This window comes from Taudactylus pleione, unplaced genomic scaffold (assembly GCF_031769625.1).
Source record: "Taudactylus pleione unplaced genomic scaffold, aTauple2 ptg000333l, whole genome shotgun sequence".
NCBI lineage: Eukaryota > Metazoa > Chordata > Amphibia > Anura > Myobatrachidae > Taudactylus > Taudactylus pleione.
The window spans coordinates 10992959-11016547 of record NW_028284734.1 but is presented as its reverse complement, the minus strand read 5'-3'; the positions used below and the strand labels follow the sequence as shown (position 1 = coordinate 11016547).

General features: G+C 43.9%; 1 protein-coding gene across 2 annotated transcripts in view; it reads right to left on the bottom strand.

Annotated features, from left to right (window-relative positions):
• The window catches only part of RASGRF2 (Ras protein specific guanine nucleotide releasing factor 2), a 357153-nt gene that overhangs the window by 18612 nt on the left and 314952 nt on the right, over positions 1-23589 (bottom strand). For both annotated transcript variants that reach the window (XM_088443784.1, XM_088443785.1), the window contains 2 exons: positions 10425-10531; positions 1462-1574 (listed from right to left, as the gene is read on the bottom strand). In XM_088443784.1, the coding sequence (XP_088299910.1) occupies positions 1462-1574; positions 10425-10531 (220 nt within the window). The remainder of the gene's footprint in view (positions 1-1461; positions 1575-10424; positions 10532-23589) is intronic.

Sequence of the window (23589 nt, the reverse complement as noted above, 5' to 3'; positions counted from 1 at the left end):
GGTCGCGATGGTCAAGACCATCGCGACCATCGAGCTTGCGACGAGACCCTGTGGTAGGGTCTCGCTGCCGCAAGCCCTGGAGTGATTTTGGCTCTAGAGCCAAAATCACTCCCACTGACTTCACTACTGATGTCAGTGGGACCGGACTCAGACGGTAGGCGTTCCCATGGGAACGCCTCTGTCTGGCAGCCACGGCCCTGGCACGCCCACCAAAGGGGGCGTGCTGTCACTCGACATCGACAGCACGCCGCCTTTGGTGCGAGACCCCGAGCGACGGCTTCCTCGTCGCTCGACAGGTCTCGCGCATGTGCACGACGGAGCTCCCTCCGTCGTGCGCATGCGCACTTCGGCACCATCGACCCGCTTGCGAGTGGCCAGCGCTCGCGAGCGGGTCAGAATTAGGCCCTCTATCCATTAAATAGCAGTGTAACACAGGTGCCTGTTGAATTTCCTTACTAGTCATTTTAATAATACTACAACTCTCTATCAATCAGTACACTAGCTGTCTATTTCCTTCAGGATATCATTCCAATACCTGGCTCTCATGTCTCATCTATAAAGTTGGCTATATCATATGCACTTTATTTCTGTGTTTACACAAGAACTGGCTGAGCGGCCATTGTGGGTAGCTCCATCCCGATACACATTGGTTGAACCTGCACTTTAAGCTATTGGTGGCCTTCATCCTTATAATGTTAGATCTATGTGCAATTTTTTTTTTTTTATTTCATACTTTTTTGTTTTTTTTAATTCTAAGCTTTGCTGAGCAGCGCTCACTCACATTTCTATTTGTTCTTGTATTGTTATTAAAGTTCCATTTGTCTTACTCACATCTAAGCTGCCTGTATTTGCATAATTAATGATTAAAGTATTCTAATGTGAATTGAAGGTGTTTGTCTTAAATCTTCAGGGGTTTTCTATGTACAGCAACAAAAATATTACTTTTCATATTTCACCATTCCTTATAGTTCCTACAGATGTGTCTTCGTAACTTAGTGTCTATACGCCATAAGGCGTGACTGAGACGTTCTGAGGGGTGTAGTGCAACATTGTTTTATTAAAATTTTGGGCATTATTCGCATCTCAAAATACCACTCACAGTGAACGAGAGACGCTGGGCTGTGGCTTTAACTGCACAGGAAGTCGTTTTAGAAAGTCGCAGATAAAACATAACGGAACATAGCACTTCTTACACACATTCAGACTCAGTCACACACAGATATACAAATGTCGCACATCTAATTGATCAGTGTAATGTAGCAAAGTAGTTTTGTTGCTTCCAGTTGTTTTATTTATGTGAATAAGACGCACATTTTGAGCGAGAAAGACGGACAGCGCGGCTGAGTCGCATGGACCTTGTCTTCAGAAAGGGGCTATTTGCCGCGACTTGAGCGAAAGTGTATGAGGACCCCTCCGCAGCTGCTGTACACATAAGTCACAGGGGGATCACGCGTGCTGTACCTTAGTATGTTGCTCGCTGCTTTCCTTTCCTGGGGTAGGAGATCAGGATCACGTAATACATCTTCCAACAAATTCACTACATTCATTTTTACCTCATGGTACAATTCAAAATCCTTTAAGGGGAAAAACACATTAATGAAAAATACATTTGCTATTTGTATAACATCTTATACAGATTTTTACTGATTAAAGGCCAAAGGTGTCTGTTTAATAAATATCTAGCTCTGGCTTGCACTAGTGAGCCAACTCTACCCTGCATTGCTAAACACTGTAGCTACTAGATGTGCTGGCAAGGCTTTATTCATTATATTTATTTTTGTACTGTATGTTTCTGATTCTATGGATTGCAGGTTATTAAACATTAAAGTTATACTATTATTATTATTAGTTGGCTAGTGTTTTATTACACTGTTACTGAACATTTATAAAATGTAAGGATTTCCAATAGCATAATGATCCCCCCCCCCATTCCCCCAACTTGGGTAATCTGGGTATATTAAACTAAGACAACTGTCAGCATCATTTAGAGTTTCATGCATTTTGCACTCCGAATGTACACATAAGGATATTGTGTGTATGTTGATCCATACGCACAGTATCTCCAGATCCGTCACACCCAAAGCCACAGTATTAATGCATCAAGTATATGCATACAGATATGCCACTGAACTTCCCAACATTGATTGTTTAATGCTTTGAAAACTTAAATGGGACTATTCTTTCTTACAGTGGTACAAACATCAATGGCAAATAAGTTATCCAAATACTGTAGTTGGCTGCAGCTTGCTGTCATATAACCACAAATCTAACTAATGAACTACTAGAGAGAGGTCAATACACAAGCAACCAATCAGAATGTAGTTTGTGCTACAATTATCATTGCAAATCTTTACATCAGCCCTGCAATACCCGCAAGACATATGCCTATTAGGAGCTGTATGTGGGGATATGTTTAGAACTCATTATGTTGTATCTCCATGAAGGATGTGAAAACTCCCTTACTGTATTCAACTAATGCTTGAGGCGGAACACCTCTCCAAACGCAAGTCTAAGATATTTACAAATCTGGATATGGATTTTGATACCCATACACAGCATTGTAATGCGGATATTCATACTCAAAAATGTACATACACCCAATTTAAATAAGGCTCTATCTGTGTTAAATATTTGAGAATAGTTGATGCAGTTTATAAAATGTCCACAAGATGGCAGCAACAACATAGAAAGAATACTTAAAATCATCATATGACTACGTTATTTTTACTGTGTGCGCAATGAATGTTAGAGAGACCCACAATTCACTCAGAGAAATCACACATATGTGATAAATAATAAACACACAATAAGTTACAATATGCTAGAGATTCCAAACTACCAAGCAGTTGAGATCTATTTGTCAAGCCTAAAACCATGCGTAGGCAGCAGTTTCCACATATTTTATTAACAGGACTATTTAAGAGAGATCTTCTATATTATGCAAATTGAAGCAGAATACTACAGTCCCCATAGTTCTCACTACTACTTTGGGTGAGGTCTTACTCTTCAGGGCCCATGCTGTTTGCTCAGTTTAGTATTTCCCAGATGATTATATTAACTGGTCAACCTGCATACTCATCTCTGAGCACTGGAGGATACAACCAATGGTGGACTGTAAATGATAAATGGCACCTGACTGGGAGAACAATGCTGCCATAGGAACAGTCAGGAGACTACAACAGTTCATTATTATATTTAGGAGCCACAGATGCTCACATATGATTGTCAGCAGAGTTCCCAGTACATACATGAAGGTACCTGAACCTTATTAAACTGACAATATGGTGAGAATCTCATGACAGGAAACTCCAATGATGTGCTAGTGAGGGCGAGGGTTTAAGAAAGTTAAAAACATGTGCAACACTTTTTAAAAGACTTGTTCTTCAGTATCTATCTATATATCTTATAAATGAGAACGTCTGTTTGTCTGATTGTGATACGGTTTTCACCATTTTGGAAGTCATTTTCCCAGGCATGTTTTAGGCTAAGGATCATCACGATCGGTTGTCAGGGGGCTTTGGGTGGGGTTCCGTGGGGAGGGGTCTCCTGAACTGCTCTCAGCAAGTCCAAATTATTTTCAGCCCTATGATCTGAAGAGGAGCTTTTGATGTGAGCAGTGAGAGGCATCCAGAGCCTGCAGTAAAGAGGGCAGCTGCCACCTGAGGAGACCCATTACACAAGCGCTGGTGTACCTACTGGTCAGGGACCCATTATGTGCGATGATTGCTGGAGCTCCCTGTCATCTGGGGAGGCTTCAGCACTGTCCTCAGTGACAAGAATACCAAAAGGCAGTCACTGAACAGAGGGGCCGGCTCAGTACAAGTCCCTAGCGATGGTTCCTGTGCAGGAGATGTGGCTCAGTACAAGGGAGCTGGTGTCCAAGTGGCAGAGATCACCAGAGTGCAGCCACTGAGGGAGGGAGCGAGCCGGCTGCCTAGGTAGAGACAGATCACCGACTTCCACCCGAGCGAAGCCGGGTACTGCCGCTAGTTCTTTAATAAAATATTCAACATTGCTGTGTTTCATGAAAATAATTCATTGTGTATCACAACATATGTACCACGGCATCAGATTTCCTGGGAACCATTTTTGTTTAGAGTTACTGTATTTCATTATATGTACACTATTTACAAAGCAGAGTGCTTCTGATCAACTGGCGAGTGGATCTCATTTTGACACCAGCTAAAGACAAAAATCTTTACTGTGAATCCTACTAATTAAGAGCAGCTGTGTCAGCAGAAGCTTTCTGTTGGACAATAGACATGTCCTTATGTGATCTCCCCAGAATAATAACATACAGCTGCACAATTCACCCTGACATCACAAACAGAGAGACAATGGAAGCTGATGAGTCTTCGGCATCAGGATTGCTGTAAATCCGCACTGTTGTTGGGAAAATGTACAATCACTAATAGATTACGCTCTTTCCTTTGTTTACAGACGTGCCTAGCGCCATGTACTGTGAACATTCTCTGTTCGGTATTTTATTATTTCATGCCTTTGCTGGGAAACAAGTCGGTTTCATTCAATTAACCCATTCGATTTGTCCTCCACATAGTCCCACTCTGCCTAATCACTCATGGGGATGAAAGATGAAAAACATAATATTCACCATTCCTGTACTAAAAGGTGAGAGTGTGTTGAAGGTGGTAGGAAGAGGCATTACGTTAGGATATTCTGGCATAGGTGTACGATGACATCACAGATTGCGCCAGCGTTCAATCACTACACTAGTGCCCTCTCTCCCACATTCTAACACCTAGAGGCTCAAAGCTATCCTTGTTAGAAAGTGGCAGAGCCGTAACTAGACTTTTTGGTGCCCTGTGCCAGCAAGAGCATTGGCGCCCTCCCCCCTCATTTTTCAAATAGTGATATAAGACACGCACCCAAAAAAGGGTCATGGCCTCGTGGGGAAGGGTCAGGGAAGAGATAGGAGAGGCCAGGAGATGCTGGGGATAAAAGAAGAGGAAGCTACAAGTGAGAATGATAATAAACAGAAAAACTGACAGGCCCAAACAGCGCCCCCTGCTATGCGGTGCCCTGTGCCATGGCACTGGACGCACTACCCTAGTTACGGCGCTGGAAAGTGGAGAGTCCCCTAAAACAAGGTTACAAAGTTTGATCAACAGACAATAACACCCTAAATTACAGAAAGCATTAAGAAGTCCACAGATGGGGTAGGAGGCCCAGGACCTTCCCCATCCTTTCTACAATAAACTCAGATACCCTCATTTGAGAAAGGGAAGTCCCCACTTTAAATAGATGTGGCCCCCTTAATAGTTCTTATTTAGTGATCGCCAGACCAAAACTCCCTACATTACAGAACACATTAAAAAGCCCAAAGATGTAGAAGAGGTGTTGTAAATCCCAGATCTCCCTCATCCTGGCTCCTGGGAAACTCTGTGGACCCCTCAGTTGAAAGAGGAAAGAATCCTCATTTGAGTGAGTATAATCTTTTTGCTGTTTTGGAAAGACAGATTAATTCCAAAGCAAGAACCAAAGTATTTCTTAGTAGTGTTCACAAACAAAAAATATACACATTTGCTTTTATTTCACTTACTTGCAATTTCAAAAACACTCTTTTTTGCCAATTTTGAGTAGATTTTTTTGTCATGCAAGGAGGTGTAAGAAAACTAATGGGATTTCCTGAAAATGTAAAGTATTTCAATAAATATGGCATAAACAAATGACTGCTATTTATATTGAAATGTTACCAACCTAAAAAGTACCAAAATAGGGTCAGCACAGGAGCGAGAAAAGCCTCAGTGGCAAAAATTAAGTAACATCCTAGACTGTAAATACTAACAAGCAGGGCCCTCCACCATATTGGTTCTCATCCTGCACTACCCTTACCTCCATTGTTCTACACCTTTCCTGTGTAATCTTCCCAGTGTATTGGATCATTGAATGCTACCGTTAATTACTGTCACTGCCTTAGCTGTCACTCTCTAAGTTGTCGTTATATCTCACTGCCCCCCTGCTTCTGACTTGACAGATCCCATGGACACTAACACAAACTAGCATTCATATCTCTTTCTTTAAATAACATAATAAAGTAAACAGGGTTCAACTGATAGCCTAACAATTTAAATTAAAAAAAAAGGCAACAGGCACCTTCCAGCAATTGTGGGACTACTATAGTTATAGTTTAGTGTTTGTTTTTTTATTTTTACTTTTCCAACTAATTGCTTGCATTAATCAAATATAAAATAATAAACTGTTGATGTGAGCTTCCTCACAAAGCCCATACATATATTGGGGTTGGGTATGAAATCCCGGACGCCCGAACATGAACAATCCTGATGGCTAAAAAAAGTAAGCTAACCCCCACCCACCTACTTCTCCCTTGGTGGTGCCTAACCCTAAAACTCCCGGGGCTAAGAGCTAACAGTAGCCAGCTTACCTTAGTTCGGGAAACTGTCTGTCGGGATTCCATCGTCGGGCTAAAGATAAGCGTCGGGATTTAGACGCCTATCTTAAGTCCCAAGTCGGGATTACGACGCCGGGATTTAGTCAGACGGCTTCCCGGCCGTCGGTATATTGACTACATCTCATATATTGCTAGGTTAATGGGCATTCTCTCTAAATTGGGCATGTTTTGTTCTATATGGTAAGGAAATTAGATTGTAAACATCCCTAGTGCAGGGTCTAATGTGTCTTAGGTTGATTCTATATGAATAAAAGTCTAATAATAATGTAAATGTAAAGGTGCGTATCCACTAGTAGACATTTTAATTGTGCTGTTGTTTCCATGTCTAGTGATGTGCCTACACTGAACGTTCACTCGTTCAGTCTAGGCACATCCATCATTCCCGCACATGCTGAACCTGACGGGATGATTATAGATGTCGGAAACGACCAGTGGGCACGCACATCGCTGGTCGTCTCCGAATAAAACATGCCCGATGCATGCGCGATTTGCAAGCGATTGCACGATAACGACGTCATTATCGTGCAATCGCCTGATAAAATCGTGTAGTAGATACCCGGCATTAGTCTATCAAATTTGAATGTATCGATTGGTCTAAAGAGCAAGAATCTAATATAGATAATCTAATATTGATGCAATGTTGGAGAGATGTAGTTTAAAATTAGAAGGAGACATACTGAAAGGTAACATAAGTTAAAAACTTTTGTTACAAAAAGGGGATCCATGGAATAGTATCACAGTAATAGTGATAGGGACACGTATAGTAAAAAAATTGAAATAAAATCATCTTTTCTTTGGAAAAGACAGAAAACAAAAACATAAATGAAAAAACAATCAACAAATATACCCAAAAGAAGCATAGATGGGCCTGTATGTTCTTTTCTACCATCAAATTCTATGTGTATAATGTCCACAAATGTAACATTTACAGTATCAGTCAAATGTCTAACAATCTAAAATTTATCGGTTTAATGTCCATTGGCTTATGGTGCATACACATGGGACGACCGTGTGCTGGATGATCGTTATCAATATTGACCCACCAACGACGGCCAGCGACCAACGATCGTGGGTCCCTCTAGTAACCTGGTCGATGCACGGCCTGCATGCACGGTCGATGAACGATATCTTTATCGCCCATACGTGCCTGTGCATCGCAGGTTGTTGGAGGCACTGAAAAATGCACGATATGATCGATATCATTCATATTGTGCATTTTAATCGTACCGTGTGTATGCACCATTAGTGTGTATGTGTTCAATGTCCAACAATCTAATACTTAGTATTATGTGTGTGGTTATAGGGAGGCAGCACGGAGCTCTGAGAGATGCTGGGTGCAGCTGCGTATATTCTAGCACATGTACACTACAGACAGCATCTAGGCACAATGTAAGAGCCTTGAAAGGAATAAAAAGCCAACAGGCATTGTCACATTAATAACACTCTGACGTGATAAGAGAAGTGACAAGGTGGCTTATAACTTCAACTCGCACTACAATGCTTAAATGCATCACAAAGCAAATCACAGAAAGGGAAACTGTCAGTGCCCGGCACGAGGAAGTTTAGGGCACATCTCATTAATCAGACTGGTCGCATGCTTGACTGGCGTTCACACAGTGACTTCCTCTTCCCAGAGGGCCAGGTCTACTCCTGCCTCCTCTGATGCATGGAATAGATTCCCCTGGATGTGCAGAGAAGAGCAAGTATCACCCCTTCATTCCCAGGACTGCTAAGAAATAGTAACAAAGAGATGTATGAAGGGCTGAGACAGAATAATCTGTAAATGACGTTGTCTAGTTATTAGACTATTAACAACATTATACTAGGCAAGGACATAAGGGTATATTTACTAAAGGTTGATTTTAATCCATTAAAAAACGAAACAAATCAATCATTGATGTTGTGTTTCTGGGGCTATATCAGTCATTTACTAACAGACAATTTATGATTCGTCTTTTTTTTTTTAAGTATTGGTAAATGTGTGATTTAGTCCTAGAAACACAACATCGATATTAATCGATTTTAAATCTAATAAAATCGACCTTTAGTAAATACACCCCATACAACTCAAACCTATTAGCTGCGATGATCTTGTCTGCCGCAACTATGGTACCACTGGATTTGCAGAATTTTGCTCGTAGCCCCATAGGGTTGTGTACAAATATCTACAAATCTGGTGCGAAATAGGACAGCGAGTTCTGATGCCATTGCCAGCACTTACACGCTGTTGTAATGGCGACTACCACCCCCTCACGTGCGGGGGCAAGTTAATTGGATAGAGTCCATAGTGGCTATAGCACTCTACAAATGACCACATTGGCATTTAAACTATACTTTCCTACTTTTGAAAAAGCATTTCAGGGAGATTGGGAAACCCAAGACCTCCTCACGCAGTGTTAAATGTATTGCTCTGTCTGCGAGGCGTGTATTAAAACTGTAAAGGAGTCTCCCAGAAAATATCTTTCATTGGTCACAGAAAGAGCTGCGCTGATGGCCAATAAGTTTGCTCTTTAGCCAATGAACCTACTAACGTGAGATGTTTTACCATACGGTGACTTACAAATATGCTGCACTGCACTTTTCTAGAATTTTAAATGACCCCTCTCTCTCCCTTCCAATGGGTTCATGCAACTCATCACACATCCCTGTAATGCAGCACTCATCTTTGGGCACAGGTCTCCTGTAATGATAAACACATACTCTGTAATGGAGCACTCATCTTTGGTCACAGGTCTCCTGTAATGCTAAACACATACTCTGTAATGGAGCACTCATCTCCAGTAAAATCAGCACACTTCCTTGGGCACAAATCACCTGTAATTCATCACAGCCACTCATGTAACCTTCAGTAAGCTGGTGAGTGGCGGACATTTTATTGTAACATACATCCTAGTTTCCTCCATGGTGGGCAGATAGTGATGACATCATCATTAGCAGTGCCGAAACTACGATTTTGTCACCCGGGCAAGGCCATAATTTGCCCCCCCCCCCCCAAAAAAAAAGAATACAGTAACGTCCCTTACAACACATTATGCAACACAGGGAATGGGATTGAAATACCGACGGCTTAATAGAGACCGACGGATGTAGATCCCGACGGGCGCCCGTAAGTATACTAACCCTCCCCTCTCCCACCTCTAACCCTAACCCTCCCTTAGGGGTGCCAAACCCTAACCTCCCCCAGGGGTGCCTAAGCCTAACCCATCCTCCCCGCACCCTAAACCTAAATTTCCCAGGGTGGGTGCCTAACCCTAACCTCCCCCCCTAGTGCCTAACCCTAACCCACCCTTTCCCTAGCCTAACCCTAACCTTCCCCAAGGGGGGATGCCTAACCCTTAGTCCCCCCAGGGGTCCCTAAGCCTAACCCCCCCATCCCTGGGCTAAGTGCATGCGCAGTCCGGCTTTTTAGACAGGGCTGTGTAAATGCGGGGGTTTCAGCCTACTTTGCGGGGTGGCGGGAGCTCCCACCTTAATTCGAGAGACTCCCACGAAATTCAGGAGGGTAGGCAACTCTGCAGTACAATCTTAGGTATAACTCAGTGTATCACCAAGAGCATTATGCAAAACTAAATGCAGCTAAACGTACTAGGACACAAAAACAGCACAATTTAGACAAAAACAATAGAATAAAACATATACTTCTCTTTCCTGTTATCGAGCATGGTTATACTGGTCATCCCTATAAAGACCCATCACTCTGAGGCCAGGGGAGTAAATCATTTCCAGTTTCATCACATTGCGCCTTCGATGCATTCTTGGCAAAAAAAGACATGAAAAAGACGCCCTGCGCGCCGAGAGGGGCTGTTTGGTACAACTGCGTGGTGTTTATATCTGTATAGCATTTGATAGAATGTGCAATGATTATATCCAGTGATATGAGCCATGGGGACCAAGTGGTTTTGGGAACAATCCACAATCTGCCATGCTACGGTATTATTCTAAAAATCGACTGCGGATACCGGCAATGCGCCCTGACACATAATACTGTAAATACCTGTGAGTGCTTTGACACCCAGTGACGAAGAACATTCAATACACGGTTTGTTGCTGCCCTGCGAATTATGAACTCTTTGTCGCACATTCTCTCCATGTTGTTAAAACCTTCAGAATGAGAAAAGAAGAAAGGAGAGAAAATGTCACAGATAACGTATTATGCTCTGCAAGTAAAACACAGTATTCATTTCAAGGATGTCAGGTCTAACACAAATCTATTGATAGAACGATTAAGCAAAATACTGCAGCTCTGTTCAGACATGTCCATCAAGGGTCACATGTACGAATAATATATTTACGGCTTCGTACTGCAATGTGGCAGGCAAGGCTGGTAGACAATATTCCATGTAAATGCAAAACACATTTCCTGCTTTCTGACAATAAACACTGAACTGTGGTCTGATGTCCATGATTCAATGTGGAATTCTACTAAATAACATAGATACCAGTGTGTGAGGACAATACAAAGGAAATAGGATATCTACTAACAATAACATATAATGTACGGTAATGCAATTTGCAGGTCATGATCAATGCTATGAGCAGTGCCTATAACCAGGGCCGCCACAACGTTTTAAGGGTGGGGGCGTTTTAGATATAATTTAATTTTGGCGCATATAAATGTGGGAGGGCCCAGTGAGGGCGTTGAGGGGGGGGGGGGTTGCATTTGGGTCCAAGGGGGGAGAGAGAAAGGACAAAGGGGGAGGAACATATGAAGTGGAATGTGAGAAGGGCGAAGTACTGGTCCCAGTGGAGGGACCAGCCCACAGTTCCAAGCCACACACTGTAGGAGTCTGAGCTAGGTGAAAGGGGGGGGGGAGCAGGCAGAGAAGCGCTGTGGGACGGGAGGAGGTGGAGTAGCCAGAAAGGGGATTACCTCTGTATCCGTGGTAATGCTAGACAGCACCGCACTGCACTCAACACGGTACATTGACTGGCTCCTCTGAAATTTATTTATTGGGGGGGCAGCTGCCCCTTGCCCCCCCATTCCAGCGCCTATGCTTATAATCAATAAAATATACACACAATGTGATTTCATGGAGATGTGCTACTATGCAATAACAATGATAATAATAAAAACATAACTATATTAATACCTTACTTTATATCAAATATTTAAAAAGTGGAACAATATTACCACATTGTATCAATTAATGAAGCCCTGGTCAAATAGTAAAAATATTGTGAGAAAACAGAACTTTGTGTTCCGTGAAACATAATTTTACTAAACGAATAGAAATAAATATTGGGGTAGCACATGTGTAACAATAAAAGTGGTGATGGACAGTGGCGTATCTATAATGGGTGCAGTGTGTGCGGGCCAGGAGGGCCCCGCACCGCACACCCTGCACCCATATTATTTTAAACTTACCTGTCCGTGGTCCCGCGGCGGCTGTCAGCGCTGCTTAGAACATCGGAAAAATGGCCACCGCGGCCATTTTTCTGGTGTTCTGCGCATGCACAGTAGACTCAGGGCACACTCTAGTGCCCGGAGTCTACTAATGTTCCGGTGGCTGGCCAGCCGCGTCAGTCGGCTGCCGGCCACCGGGGGGAGATGAGGGGGCCCAGCACGGGGAGTGCACATGGGCCCCCTCCTCTCTTAAGACGCCCCTGGTAATATTGGTATTATAATAGAGCCAGGGGGGATCTTCTTGTTGCCCAAAGATGAAACACCTGCAGAGCATATGTTGGCTTCATCTACGTTTCTCAAATGACATCTCCAAGCGACCCGATGTCGCGATCACTGCCAAGCATTATAGTACAATTTAATCACACTACTGTATATACACAGCGCTGCATCTTCCAACAAGACATGGTTACTGGCCATGCTCATAACAAAAATGTATTTTACTGGACGAAGACATAGGAAACCACTGAGACACAAAGAAAAAAAGAATGCCTTGTAGAGAGTATAAGACAGAGCATAACTAAGGCAGGCTTACAGGAGGAAGTCACGCTGCTTAAAACAAATATATTGCACTAAGTTGTTGTAACAGAAGCTGCAATTAAATGCCCCAGTCTGTTATCACCTTTACCAGAAGCTGACAGTGATTATATGTCATCACACCTGAAGAGATTATTCATTGCTCCTCTCAGGAATACGTATAAGCCTACATGTATATAAACAGATCCCAGACAATGTATGTCTTGCCTTTCCCTGCAATTTTCCTAATTATAATGTATGATGATGCAGACAGAAATTATACTCTTTTGGCCCTAGCTGACAATTATAAAGAAATTTCTACAATATAGCGAGGACGCAGAATAAAAAGAAAAACGCTTTAATGAAATATTCAGCTCTTGTAAACATCTGCACCTGTTCTAACGAATACACTGCAATAGTTTAATAAATCTTTTTTTTTTTTTTTAAACAAACATATGGCATATTTGACTTCATTTCATTTGGGGTGACTTCCCCCCTGCTGTGCGTTGCTGCAAATTGCCCTTTAAAATAATATATGGTAGAGTGAGCGTTTAACATAATAATAATATCACATATTGTAAATTGTATGATATACATTATAACAGCCACAAAAAGCACACACATAAGTAACATATAACAATACCTGATCTCATGTATTCTTCCCAAATCTGAACAGTGTGCTACACATAGGACCTGATTCAGACCCACTCGCTAGAAGCGATCGCTCGCCCTCAGCGTATGCAAATTCAGCTAAGTAACGGCATGGCAGGCGCTCACTCGTAAAGGCATAAGCACGCCCACTTTGCTTTGGTAAGCGATCACTTTGTGTCTATAGACGCCCTTTAGCTTATGTAGAGACGCCCACTAGCGCACATCATCTCCAGGATGTGTATTAAAACACTGGTACATCGAGGACAATCGGAAGCGATCGCAGCGCTTGTGATTGCCTTACCCTACTGCAAGCACTGCGAGGACTTCAGTGTAAAAAACAGGCATGTGACGTGTACTATGACACTGCCTGTTAATTATGCACGCCTCTTAAACGGCATTGAAACACTCAGGCACGCCTGCGTTCGCACCTCCAGTCCCCCGTTATTAGTGTCCAGCCCCTGTTACCACCCACAAACGGCCTCTCCTGTCACTCATTACCCTGGGCTGTCTTTGCTGGGCGAGTGAGTGGATTCCGATCGCTCCATGTAGTTCACGCACGCGCAAAACTAAGCATAAGCATGCGCGGACGCTTACCATCGGCCGCAAACGAGCGAGCGGCCGCTTGCGAGCGACTCTGAATGAGCTCCATAGACTGAATTCGGAAATTTCGTAGAACAACTGAAATCAAATCTACTGAACTGAAATCTCATGGCTTTCCAGTGTCCTACTATAAAACATTTTCAGATAAACTTATTCCACACCTAAATATGTGGTCAATAAAATCTAACATGGAGAACAATCCCATTCTGAAATAACACATTCCAAAATCTAAGAGACCCCATATACTGTGCCAGCTACAGACCAATTTGTAATATGGAATTAAATATTCTTCCAAAAGTGTCTGTTGAGAGACTACACCCGTTAATGCTAGGACTAGTCAACCTTAATCTGGCTTAATACAACAGTCTGGTGTCAGAAAAAGAGACCAATACAGATGGGTCACATACATATAGCCTCCTTGCACGTTAGACAGCGCTTCAAGTCGTGCCATGCTATTCAGGGCCGGCGCTTCCACTAGGCAAGCTTAGGCAGCTTCCTAGGGGCGCCGGCCACTAGAGAGCGCCCGGCCCTCCGATCTCACCCACTAGCGGCTCCAGGCACGGGCAAGCCGGTCAGTCGCCCGGAGCGCCATGAGATCCGGAGGGCGCAGGAAAAGCCCTCCCAGCGCTATGTTGATGATATACACACAGGGGGAGGGACTGGAGGAGGGAAGGGGCGGCAACACAGGACGGCGCTGGAAACCTGAGCGCCGTCCCTGATCACACCCCCCATTTGCCGGGTGCCTGCTGAGATTGCGTTAGCAGCGGGCGTCTGGATCCTTCTTCCCCCCCCTCACCCCACACCCACCCCCGGTGCCAGCATGCAGAAGTTTTGTCTAGGGTGCCTAGAGGTCTAGCACCGGCCCTGATGCTATGGCATGACTCGGTAGAGCAGAGCGTCTTTTCGTGCAAAATTTTCCCTTCAAATGCGTCTTATGCGCGCAGTGATGTGAATAGAACGCACAAGCAACTTCTGCTTATTAATATATTATGTGGCATGCCTATATTCTGTGAGCGACAGCAGGTGTATCTGCATGCGAAATGCTACGCTACAGTGTCACAGCCGCTAGCACTGTAATGTAGCATTTCGCATGTAGATACACCCGCAGTCACACACAGAATATAGGCATGTATTTTAATAAGCAGAAGCGGCTTGTGTGACCTATTCACATTGCTGTGTGAATAAGACGCATTTGAAGGGAAAAATGCACATAAAAAGCTCTGCGCTACCAAGTCACACGGCGCTCACGCGTTATGTGTGACTAGCAGCGCACGGAGGATAGATGTATGTGGACACGCCTGTAGTTGGAAATGAACGGCAGAGGAAATGGTCAGAGCAGTCAGGTATGGAACACATTAAGACAGGTCATTATAAAGAGATGAGGCAAAGTTGAGGAGAAGTTGGTACCACTACATGTGTAGAGAATAACTGAAGGTAAAATTATTATTATCTTTTATTTATATGGCACCACAGAGTTCCATAGCACCATGCATAGTGGATGGAACATACAGCAGAATTACATAGTACATGGGTAGATTATAGTAATCCAGGTGCAAAACTATAATGGCATGGACGGTTTAGCATTGGATGATGTTTTTAGTTCTGTAAAGGTTTAGAAGCAGTGGAACATCCAACAGGAGATGGCTGAGAGGAAAGGACGGGGGAGAGATCAGGGGAAGGAAGGAATGGATAAGTAAGAAAAGAACCACAAGAGAGCGGCAAAATGGAATGGAGGATTTGTAAGAGAAGGCGGCAGTCAGCAGTGTACAATGCCGCCATGTAGTGGAGAAGGATCAGTACACAGAAGTGACCTTTACATTTGGCAGAGAAGATCTTTGGTTACTTTGGTGAATGGAGAGGATAAACCACGATTGCAGATTGCTGAGGAGGGAGCGGATAAAGAGAAAGGTGAGATGGATGTAAACAAGCAGCTCAAGGAGTTTGGAAGCAGAGTGGAGAAGAGAAATGAGACAATAGTCAGAGAGGGAGGAAAGATCAAGGGAGGCATCAGTATTATTATTATCCTTTATTCATATGGTGCCACAAGTGTTCCGCAGCGCCTTACACAGTACATAAACTAATAAGTGAACAAGAAAGGAATAACTTACAGTACATTACAGTGCAGGACAAGGACATGGTTTATATACATTGCTGCAATAGCGATTAAAGCACTCACAATAAGCAGCAGGGAGTTAGCAGTCAGGTGTAAGGTGCCCTTGTGGGGAGTAAGGAGTAGAAGAAAGTATAATGAGGGAAGAGGGCCCTGCTCGTGAGAGCTTACATTCATCAGTAGGAAGAGACCAGAGGAGGTGAGAGAGTATTGGTGCAAGGGTACAGGTGGAGGGAGAAGCGGAGGAGAGAAGGGCATGGACTTCAACATCTGAGACAGGACAGTAGATGGAGGTGTCAAAATTTCGACTTGGAAAAAGGTTATTGTGTAATGGTTTAAGAAGTGAAAAAAGTAGATATATTTTCATAGAAACTGGAAGTTCTAAGTGGAAAGCAACTGGGGTCATTTGAGATTACATTTTAAAAGGTTGAATAAAGTTTTGACCCAGTTTGATAACAATTATATTGGTTGCTTAAGGTCAGACATTGTCTAAAATCAGAAAACTGGGAATAGTTTTATCTGATTTATCCCTACCTGTGTGGAGTTTGTATATTCTCTCTGTGCTTGCGTGGGTTTCCTCCGGGTACTCCGGTTTCCTCCCACACTCCAAAACTATACTGGTAGGTTAATTGGCTCCCAACACAAATTAACCCTAGTGTGTATGTGTGTGAGCATGTGATAGGGAATATAGATTGTAAGCACCACTGGGGCAGAGACTGATGTGAATGGTCAAATATTCTCTGTAAAGCGCTGCGGAACATGTGTGCACTATATACATAACTGCATTTTGTTATAATGTTCATGAGCTTCTCTCAAAGGGGTCGATGTACTAAGCCTTGGAGAGAGATAAAGTGGATGGAGATAAAGTACCAACCAATCAGCTCCCAACTGTCACTTTACAGGCTGTGTTTGAAAAATGACGGTTAGGAGCTGATTGGTTGGTACTTTATCTCCATCCAAGCAGTGAACAAGACAAAACCAAAACAATTTTCTATTACAAGAAGAATTAAAAAAAAAAAAAAAACATTGGACAATCTTACACAGATATCCTAAGGCATCTGTGTAAAGATTGTCCAATGTCTGCTATCATTTTACAAAGGGTGAGGTCACAGCTAGATTTTTTATACCACATTGTAGACTATTTTTTTTTTCTTTATTTAATTCTTTCACATTGGGCCAGTCATCTTGGTGACTTAGCATTGAGAGTTAAGAAGCGCCGGAACCACCTGTCCTTTCGCATACTCTAGATTAGGGATGGGCAATAAGCGGCCCCCCAGCTGCTGTAGAACTACACATCCCAGCATGCCCTGCCACCATTTTGCTATTTGGCCATGCTAAAACTGTTGCAGGGCATGCTGGGATTTGTAGTTCAACAATAGCTGGAGGGCCGCTTATTGCCCACTCCTGCTCTAGATGGTGACAAATATCCTCTGAAGAATATCTTGTAATGCATTTTCCTATAAGTTATCGCTATCAACATACGGAGTGAAAAGAAAAGGGTACAAATGCAGAACTGCTCCTGCCAAGCTGTGATGCCCGTCTCATGGGCCTGATTCAGGTTGGATCGCGGCTGCGATTAAGCAAGCCGTCTGACTGCAATGATATGATCCACTGCGATCACTATGCCATCGCAGCACTAATATCAAGACTGCAAAAACATTATTAACATCGAGTACAATAGGAGCCTCACGCAAACTTGCACAAGGTCACCTCCCACACACGGTACTGTCAATCACTCTGCGATGGGTCTGCGTAGTCACTGAGATCGCAACAATCGGCCAATAGCGTGCGTGATCACAGTCGTGATCCAATCTGAATCGGACTACAAATACATTATTCAGTGCATTATTCCAATCAGACAAAGAACGGCTAAGAAGTACTGCATGAGCATAATGTTGAGTCTGGAGGAAAACCAAAGAAGAGGAGGCCGGGTTATCAAATCTATCAATGGCCTGAGAAAAGGTACAAGGTTTACAGGACACAAGACCATCAGTTGCCCATGATGAAGCGTGGCTTGGCCTCTCTGAATGTTAAGATAAAGAGAAAGAGGTATTTAATTTCCAAGTCTTCTAAAGTTTAAACCAAACTGTCCGTGTAGTCGTCAGTAAGGGTTTATTTAAACCTGATTGGGGGTGTAGGGGGGGATCCTTTCTTGCAACATGTAAGAAAGAGGTTAAATGAAGGCCTGGAATACAGATTTTGGAGAATAGCCAATGCTTTATGTATTGGAAAAAAGCTGCTTGCTTATAGAGGGAAAGGTGGGAGAAGTTAACACCGCCTTCTGATTTGTTTTTTTTTCTGAGTTCTAAAACAAAGTGTTAGTTTAATTCCATTCCAGAAAAAGCAATTGAAGGCATAATTGACAGATTGTTCATCCCTGCTTATCAATAAAAGAGGTAGACCTTGTATCGGATATATTTATTTCAGAAAGGACACCATTTTTATCAGGTGGGTCTGCCCCAAATCGGAAAGCTGCAGATTCTGACAGTGTTTAAGTTCAGCCGATGCCTTATCAACAATTTTTGTTATATTGAGTTTATACAATAGATGTAGATTTTTAGGGAGGTGAATACCAAGATAAGAAATGCTGGTACGGGCTCAGGATAAACTGATTGGGTCCAAGAGGGACTGGTAGTAGGGGATAATGCTAGTACTACAGATTTTTAAATATTCACAGTAAAACCTGTTATCTACCAAATTGGCAAATTTTACCCATAATCACATCAAATCTGTCTTTAGGGTTAAAAATAAAAAGAAGTAGATCATCTGCACAGGCTAATAGCTCCAGGGTAGAACTGTCAATGGAAATACTCCGAATTTCATCAAGAGATTGCAGGATTCACAATACGGTGTCTAGGGACAGGGAATAAGGGCCAACCTTGTCTAGTGCCTCTTGACATCCGCATAACATCTCCCTTCAGATCATTAATAATGAGACACGTAGTAGGATCATTATAAAATTGTATTAGACGAGCAAATGAGGCTGTAAAGTCTCGTTCTATGAGAATGCACTGAAGGTGCATCCAGGAAATCTTGTTGAATGCCTTTTCGGCATGAAGACTCAACAAAACATTGTGGCTGGGGTTAGAATTTTTGGATGCTGCAATGGCCGTTTGTGTTTGCATGAAGAACCTTATTTATACTCAATGTTAATTGTAGAGTGTCAGGTTTAGGATTTTTAGATCCAAGTCAAAATCCGTGGACTGGGCTGACGAGTGATTTGCTTGTAGTCATTCATGATCACTGTAGGCCAGTGGTTCCCAAATTGTGCAAAGTAGCACCCTGGGGTGCCTCGGGACACTTGTAGGGGTGCCTCAGGTTGCTGGTCTAGCACCAAATCAAATTATTTATGGTCAATGTAATGTAAATATGTGGACAAACAGAAGCGCAAACCTGTCCACCACCACATAACTGAACCTAAGGATAACAGGTAAGCGCACTTTACTTCACTTTACTACATTTTTTTCTGAATTTCTCAATAACAAACTATTGGCTTAGGGCTGCCTTGAAAACAATGCCAATACTCTAGGGCGCCGTGATTCAAAAAAGTCTGGGAACCACTGCTGTAGGCAGAAGATTTGCACTTAGAAGCACTAGGAAAGTCTATATGATGACCAGGAGACTTCAGGCTACTATGCAGGCTGGAAACATGGATAAATTACAGGCTTGGACCTGAAATAGATCCGGAGACTTGAACCGGCATGGGATCGAAGAGAATAGCAGCAGGTCCAGAGTGGAACCGCAGGCTTGAATAGGAATGGGTCCAGAGGTAACAGAAGCTGAGCCAGAGGGGAACCTCAGGCTTATACCGGAGTGGGACCGGAGGTAACAGCAGCTGAGTCTGAGTAGAACCAGAAGATTAGACCGGAAAGGGACCTGGTTTTGTGACAAGTTTATCATAATTATTTTGACTATCAATGTTGTCAGTGCACTTGGTTTGTCTTTTTACTGCATGGCAATATAAGTCTCAACATTGCTTCATATTGTATGTTTAAAATTAGGGTATGTAATCCTCTGGATTTTTGCATACACACCTTGTCTCCCTGTTTCGTGTAACCTATGACCCGCTACTAGACCATGTGTTCAGCTGAGACTGGCTTCCTACACCTTCCCTAATTGAGAGGGGACTGGGCCTGATTCAGAGCTGAACGCTCTGAGCAGAATGCTCGCTCTGAATCAGGGCTGTCCTATGTAAATGTGGAGTGGCCTTTTGGACGCTCGCATAGCTGTGGGTTACCACCCACAGCTTATGCGAGCGTCCATGATGATGGTCGCGATGGTCAAAGACCATCGCGACCATCGGGCTTGCGACGAGACTCTGCGGTAGGGTCTCGCTGCCGCAAGCCCAAGAGTGATTTTGGCTCTATCAGAGCCAAAGTCACTCCCACTGACATCATTACTGATGTCAGTGGGGCCGGACTCAGACGGTAGGCGTTCCCATGGGAACTCCTCCGTCTGGCAGCCACGCCCCCCGGCACGCCCACCAAAGGGGGCGTGCTGTCAGTCACCATCGACAGCACGCCCCCTTTGGTGCGAGACCCCGAGCGACGTATTTCTCGTTGCTCGTCTGGTGTCGCGCATGCGCACAACATCGACCCTCTTGCGAGCGAACTTCCCTCGCGAGCGGGTCTGAATGACCCCCACTGTTTTGTTACAGCTACATATTGACCTAAACCAGGCATGTCAAACTCAAAAAACCAACCAAGCCGAATATTCAAGGTCTTAAGAGTGTGTGGGCCGCAACCAACAAAAAAGTATTTTATGCAATTTTGAAAGGTTTATTATTAATAAAAACCAATGCAGTGCCCCTGTAGTAGTGCCCCTTATGCAATGCCTCCTGAATTTGTACCCATTATGCAATGGCCATTATGCAGTGCCCCAGTAATGCCCCTTATGTTGTGCCCCCAGTAATGTCCTTAGTAGTGCCCCTTATGCAGAGCCCCCATTAATGCCACTTATGCAGAGCCCCCAGTAATGTCCCTAGTAGTGCCCCCAGTAATGTCCCTAATGCAGAGCCCCCAGTATTGCCCTTTTGTAGAGCCCCCAGTAAGGTCTCTATTAGTGCCCCTTATGTTGTGCCCCCAGTAATACCCCTTATGCAGAGCCCCCAGTAATGCCCCTTATGCAGATCCCCCAGTAATGTCTCTAGTAGTGCCCCTTATGCAGAGCCCCAGTAATGTCCCTAGTAGTGCCCCTTATGCAGAGCCCCAGTAATGTCCCTAGTAGTGCCCCTTATGCAGTGCCCCCAGTAATGCCCCTTATGTTGTGCCCCCAGTAATACCCCTTATGCAGAGCCCCCAGTAATGCCCCTTATGCAGATCCCCCAGTAATGTCTCTAGTAGTGCCCCTTATGCAGAGCCCCAGTAATGTCCCTAGTAGTGCCCCTTATGCAGAGCCCCAGTAATGTCCCTAGTAGTGTCCCTTATGTTGTGCCCCCAGTAATACCCCTTATGCAGAGCCCCTAGTAATGCCCCTTATGCAGAGCCCTCAGTAAGGCCCCTTATGCAGAGCCCACAGTAATGTCCCTTTTGTCTTCTTTTGCATTAAATCTTTGACACACATTATAGACCATACAACCCAATCATTGTGCATCTTATCAGTGACTGCCAGAAGTGTTAGCATAGGACCACAGATAAAGCAGATGTTTTGATTTATTGACATTACACACATTGTAGTGTTACATGCTGTGTGCCTCTTCCTGCTTTGCATACATTATCATACATACTTAAATTCTCTTACAAATCAGCTGTCACAGGAACAATGCAGGAGTTTTGTACTGTATATAAGCACACATCTGTACAGACATCTGCTGACAATTGCGACAAAAAAATTTGAGGAGACAGAATTGTATAATCTTAAAATGGAAAGGCGACAAGTTTAAAAATAAAAATCACACAGAAACAAACAAAAAAACAAACCCTGTGGATAAAAACAAGAAGCGTGAACGTAGGATTTTTTTTAAGGGATCACGATGTAATTTGCAGTAGTTTAACCCTTTTGCCAATAGGATATGTGTCAATTATACATTTTCCATAGAGTGAGATATGCTTATCAGCGCTTTAGCGCAAGATACTGTAATATTGGAGACTCAAGTGATGGACAGGGGTATACAGCTTTTGTTGATAGCGGAACCGGAAAGGATCTTACAGAGGCAGGACAAGGAGGTCAGGAGTCAAGGAGGTATATTTATTTATATAGCGCACTTAGGGCTCGATCCAACTTAGGTGCGATGTACTCACGTGTGCGAGTTATCGCGACATTGGCCGTGCTTGACGGCTGCCCGGATTCTACTGAAAGTGCTCGTTGCCCCAGAGGGCAGCGAGCAAATTCAGGCAAATTCAGTGGCGAGTCGGGCTGCGAAGGGTGCGATCTGCTAGGCCGTTGCCGGCGTTTTAACGCCGTTGCAACGGCACATCGCACCCAATTGGATCGAGCCCATATACTGTATTATACAGCACTTTACAGAGAATATTTATTTATTCACATCAGTCGCTGCCCCAGTGGAGCTCACAATCTATATTCCCTACCACCTGGTCACACATACCATACGGATATTTTTTTTTTATCAGAAGACAATTAACCTACCAGTACATTTTTGGAGTGTGGGAGGAAACCAGATCACCCTGGGGAATCCCAGGAAAACAGGGGGAGAACATACAAATTCCACACCAATAGCTCAGGAATTTAACTCATGACCTCACTGCTACTGTATAAGGCAATAATGCTAACACATATGTGTGCACACACAAATATTAAGTGTAATGTAGTTGAAAACAATATGGAGGTTATATGAAATCAAATAAGTTGCCCGGGTTGAAGACTGGACCCTGAAGTACACCTGCAGCCTTAATTTTTTTTATATTGTCCTCGCCTATAAGCTGGATAACTATGCAAATGAGTAAATGACAGTGTAGACAGGCGTATTCTCATACTGTTTGGATTGGGGTATATCCGGAGCAGGCTGACTTACAGAACAGAAATCAGTATAGCTTCCAAATTCACTTGAGTTTTAGAAACAGAACAGAGGGGGTGATTCAGCTGCAGACAGATCTGCTATCGCAGCTGCTAACATAGCTGTAATATAGTAATGCAGCAGGAGGTGTCACGCCTCCTGCATGCATTACTGATCCGAGCTGCGTGCAAGGATGCAGCATTGTATCATCTGCTATCCCTTCGGCAGGCTGAGTGACCATGGGGTCATGTAAGCCGGCAGTTGCACGTGAGCAAAAGATGCCAGGAAATCTGTCAGCTGACCGAGATCCTGGCCTCTCCACTCTCCCTCAATGGAGGCGAGACGCCTCAGTTTTAGATAATTGAGGGCGTCCCCATCCCCTCCCCGCCTAGAAACGCCAGCAGACTGTCAGTCACCGACAGTCTGCTGCCGGACTGCGTGCAGGATCACAGACCCGTACTACACATGTGCAGTACGGGTCAGGCACATGCCTAGATTCCCGATTTTCGGAAATCTGCGTCATTCCTGTCACTGCGTCATCAGCTGAAACTCCACCTGAAATCCCTCTGCAGACCAACATTGAAGACCATGTCTAGCAGGGCTGGCATCAGGAAGGCAATGCCAGGACTGGAGTCCCGTTCCTGAACATGAGGGGGCCCATCCGCAGTGGCACTGTGTGGCTGCGATCAATCTCCCCTGCTGTTTGTAATCTCCACATCCTAAGCTTTGCTTAGTGGCCCGCGGAGCCATTCCCTGTGGCCCGCTGAGGGTTACTGTAGTGCAGACCGCAGTAAGTGGAGACTGCACTACAGAGAGAAACAAACACACTGCCGCCGGTGCCAGCAGCAGTGTGTTTGTTTTGAAATCCAGCCAATGAGAGTCAGACAGACTCTCATTGGCTGCTGCGCCCACTGCAGGAGCCGGACTTC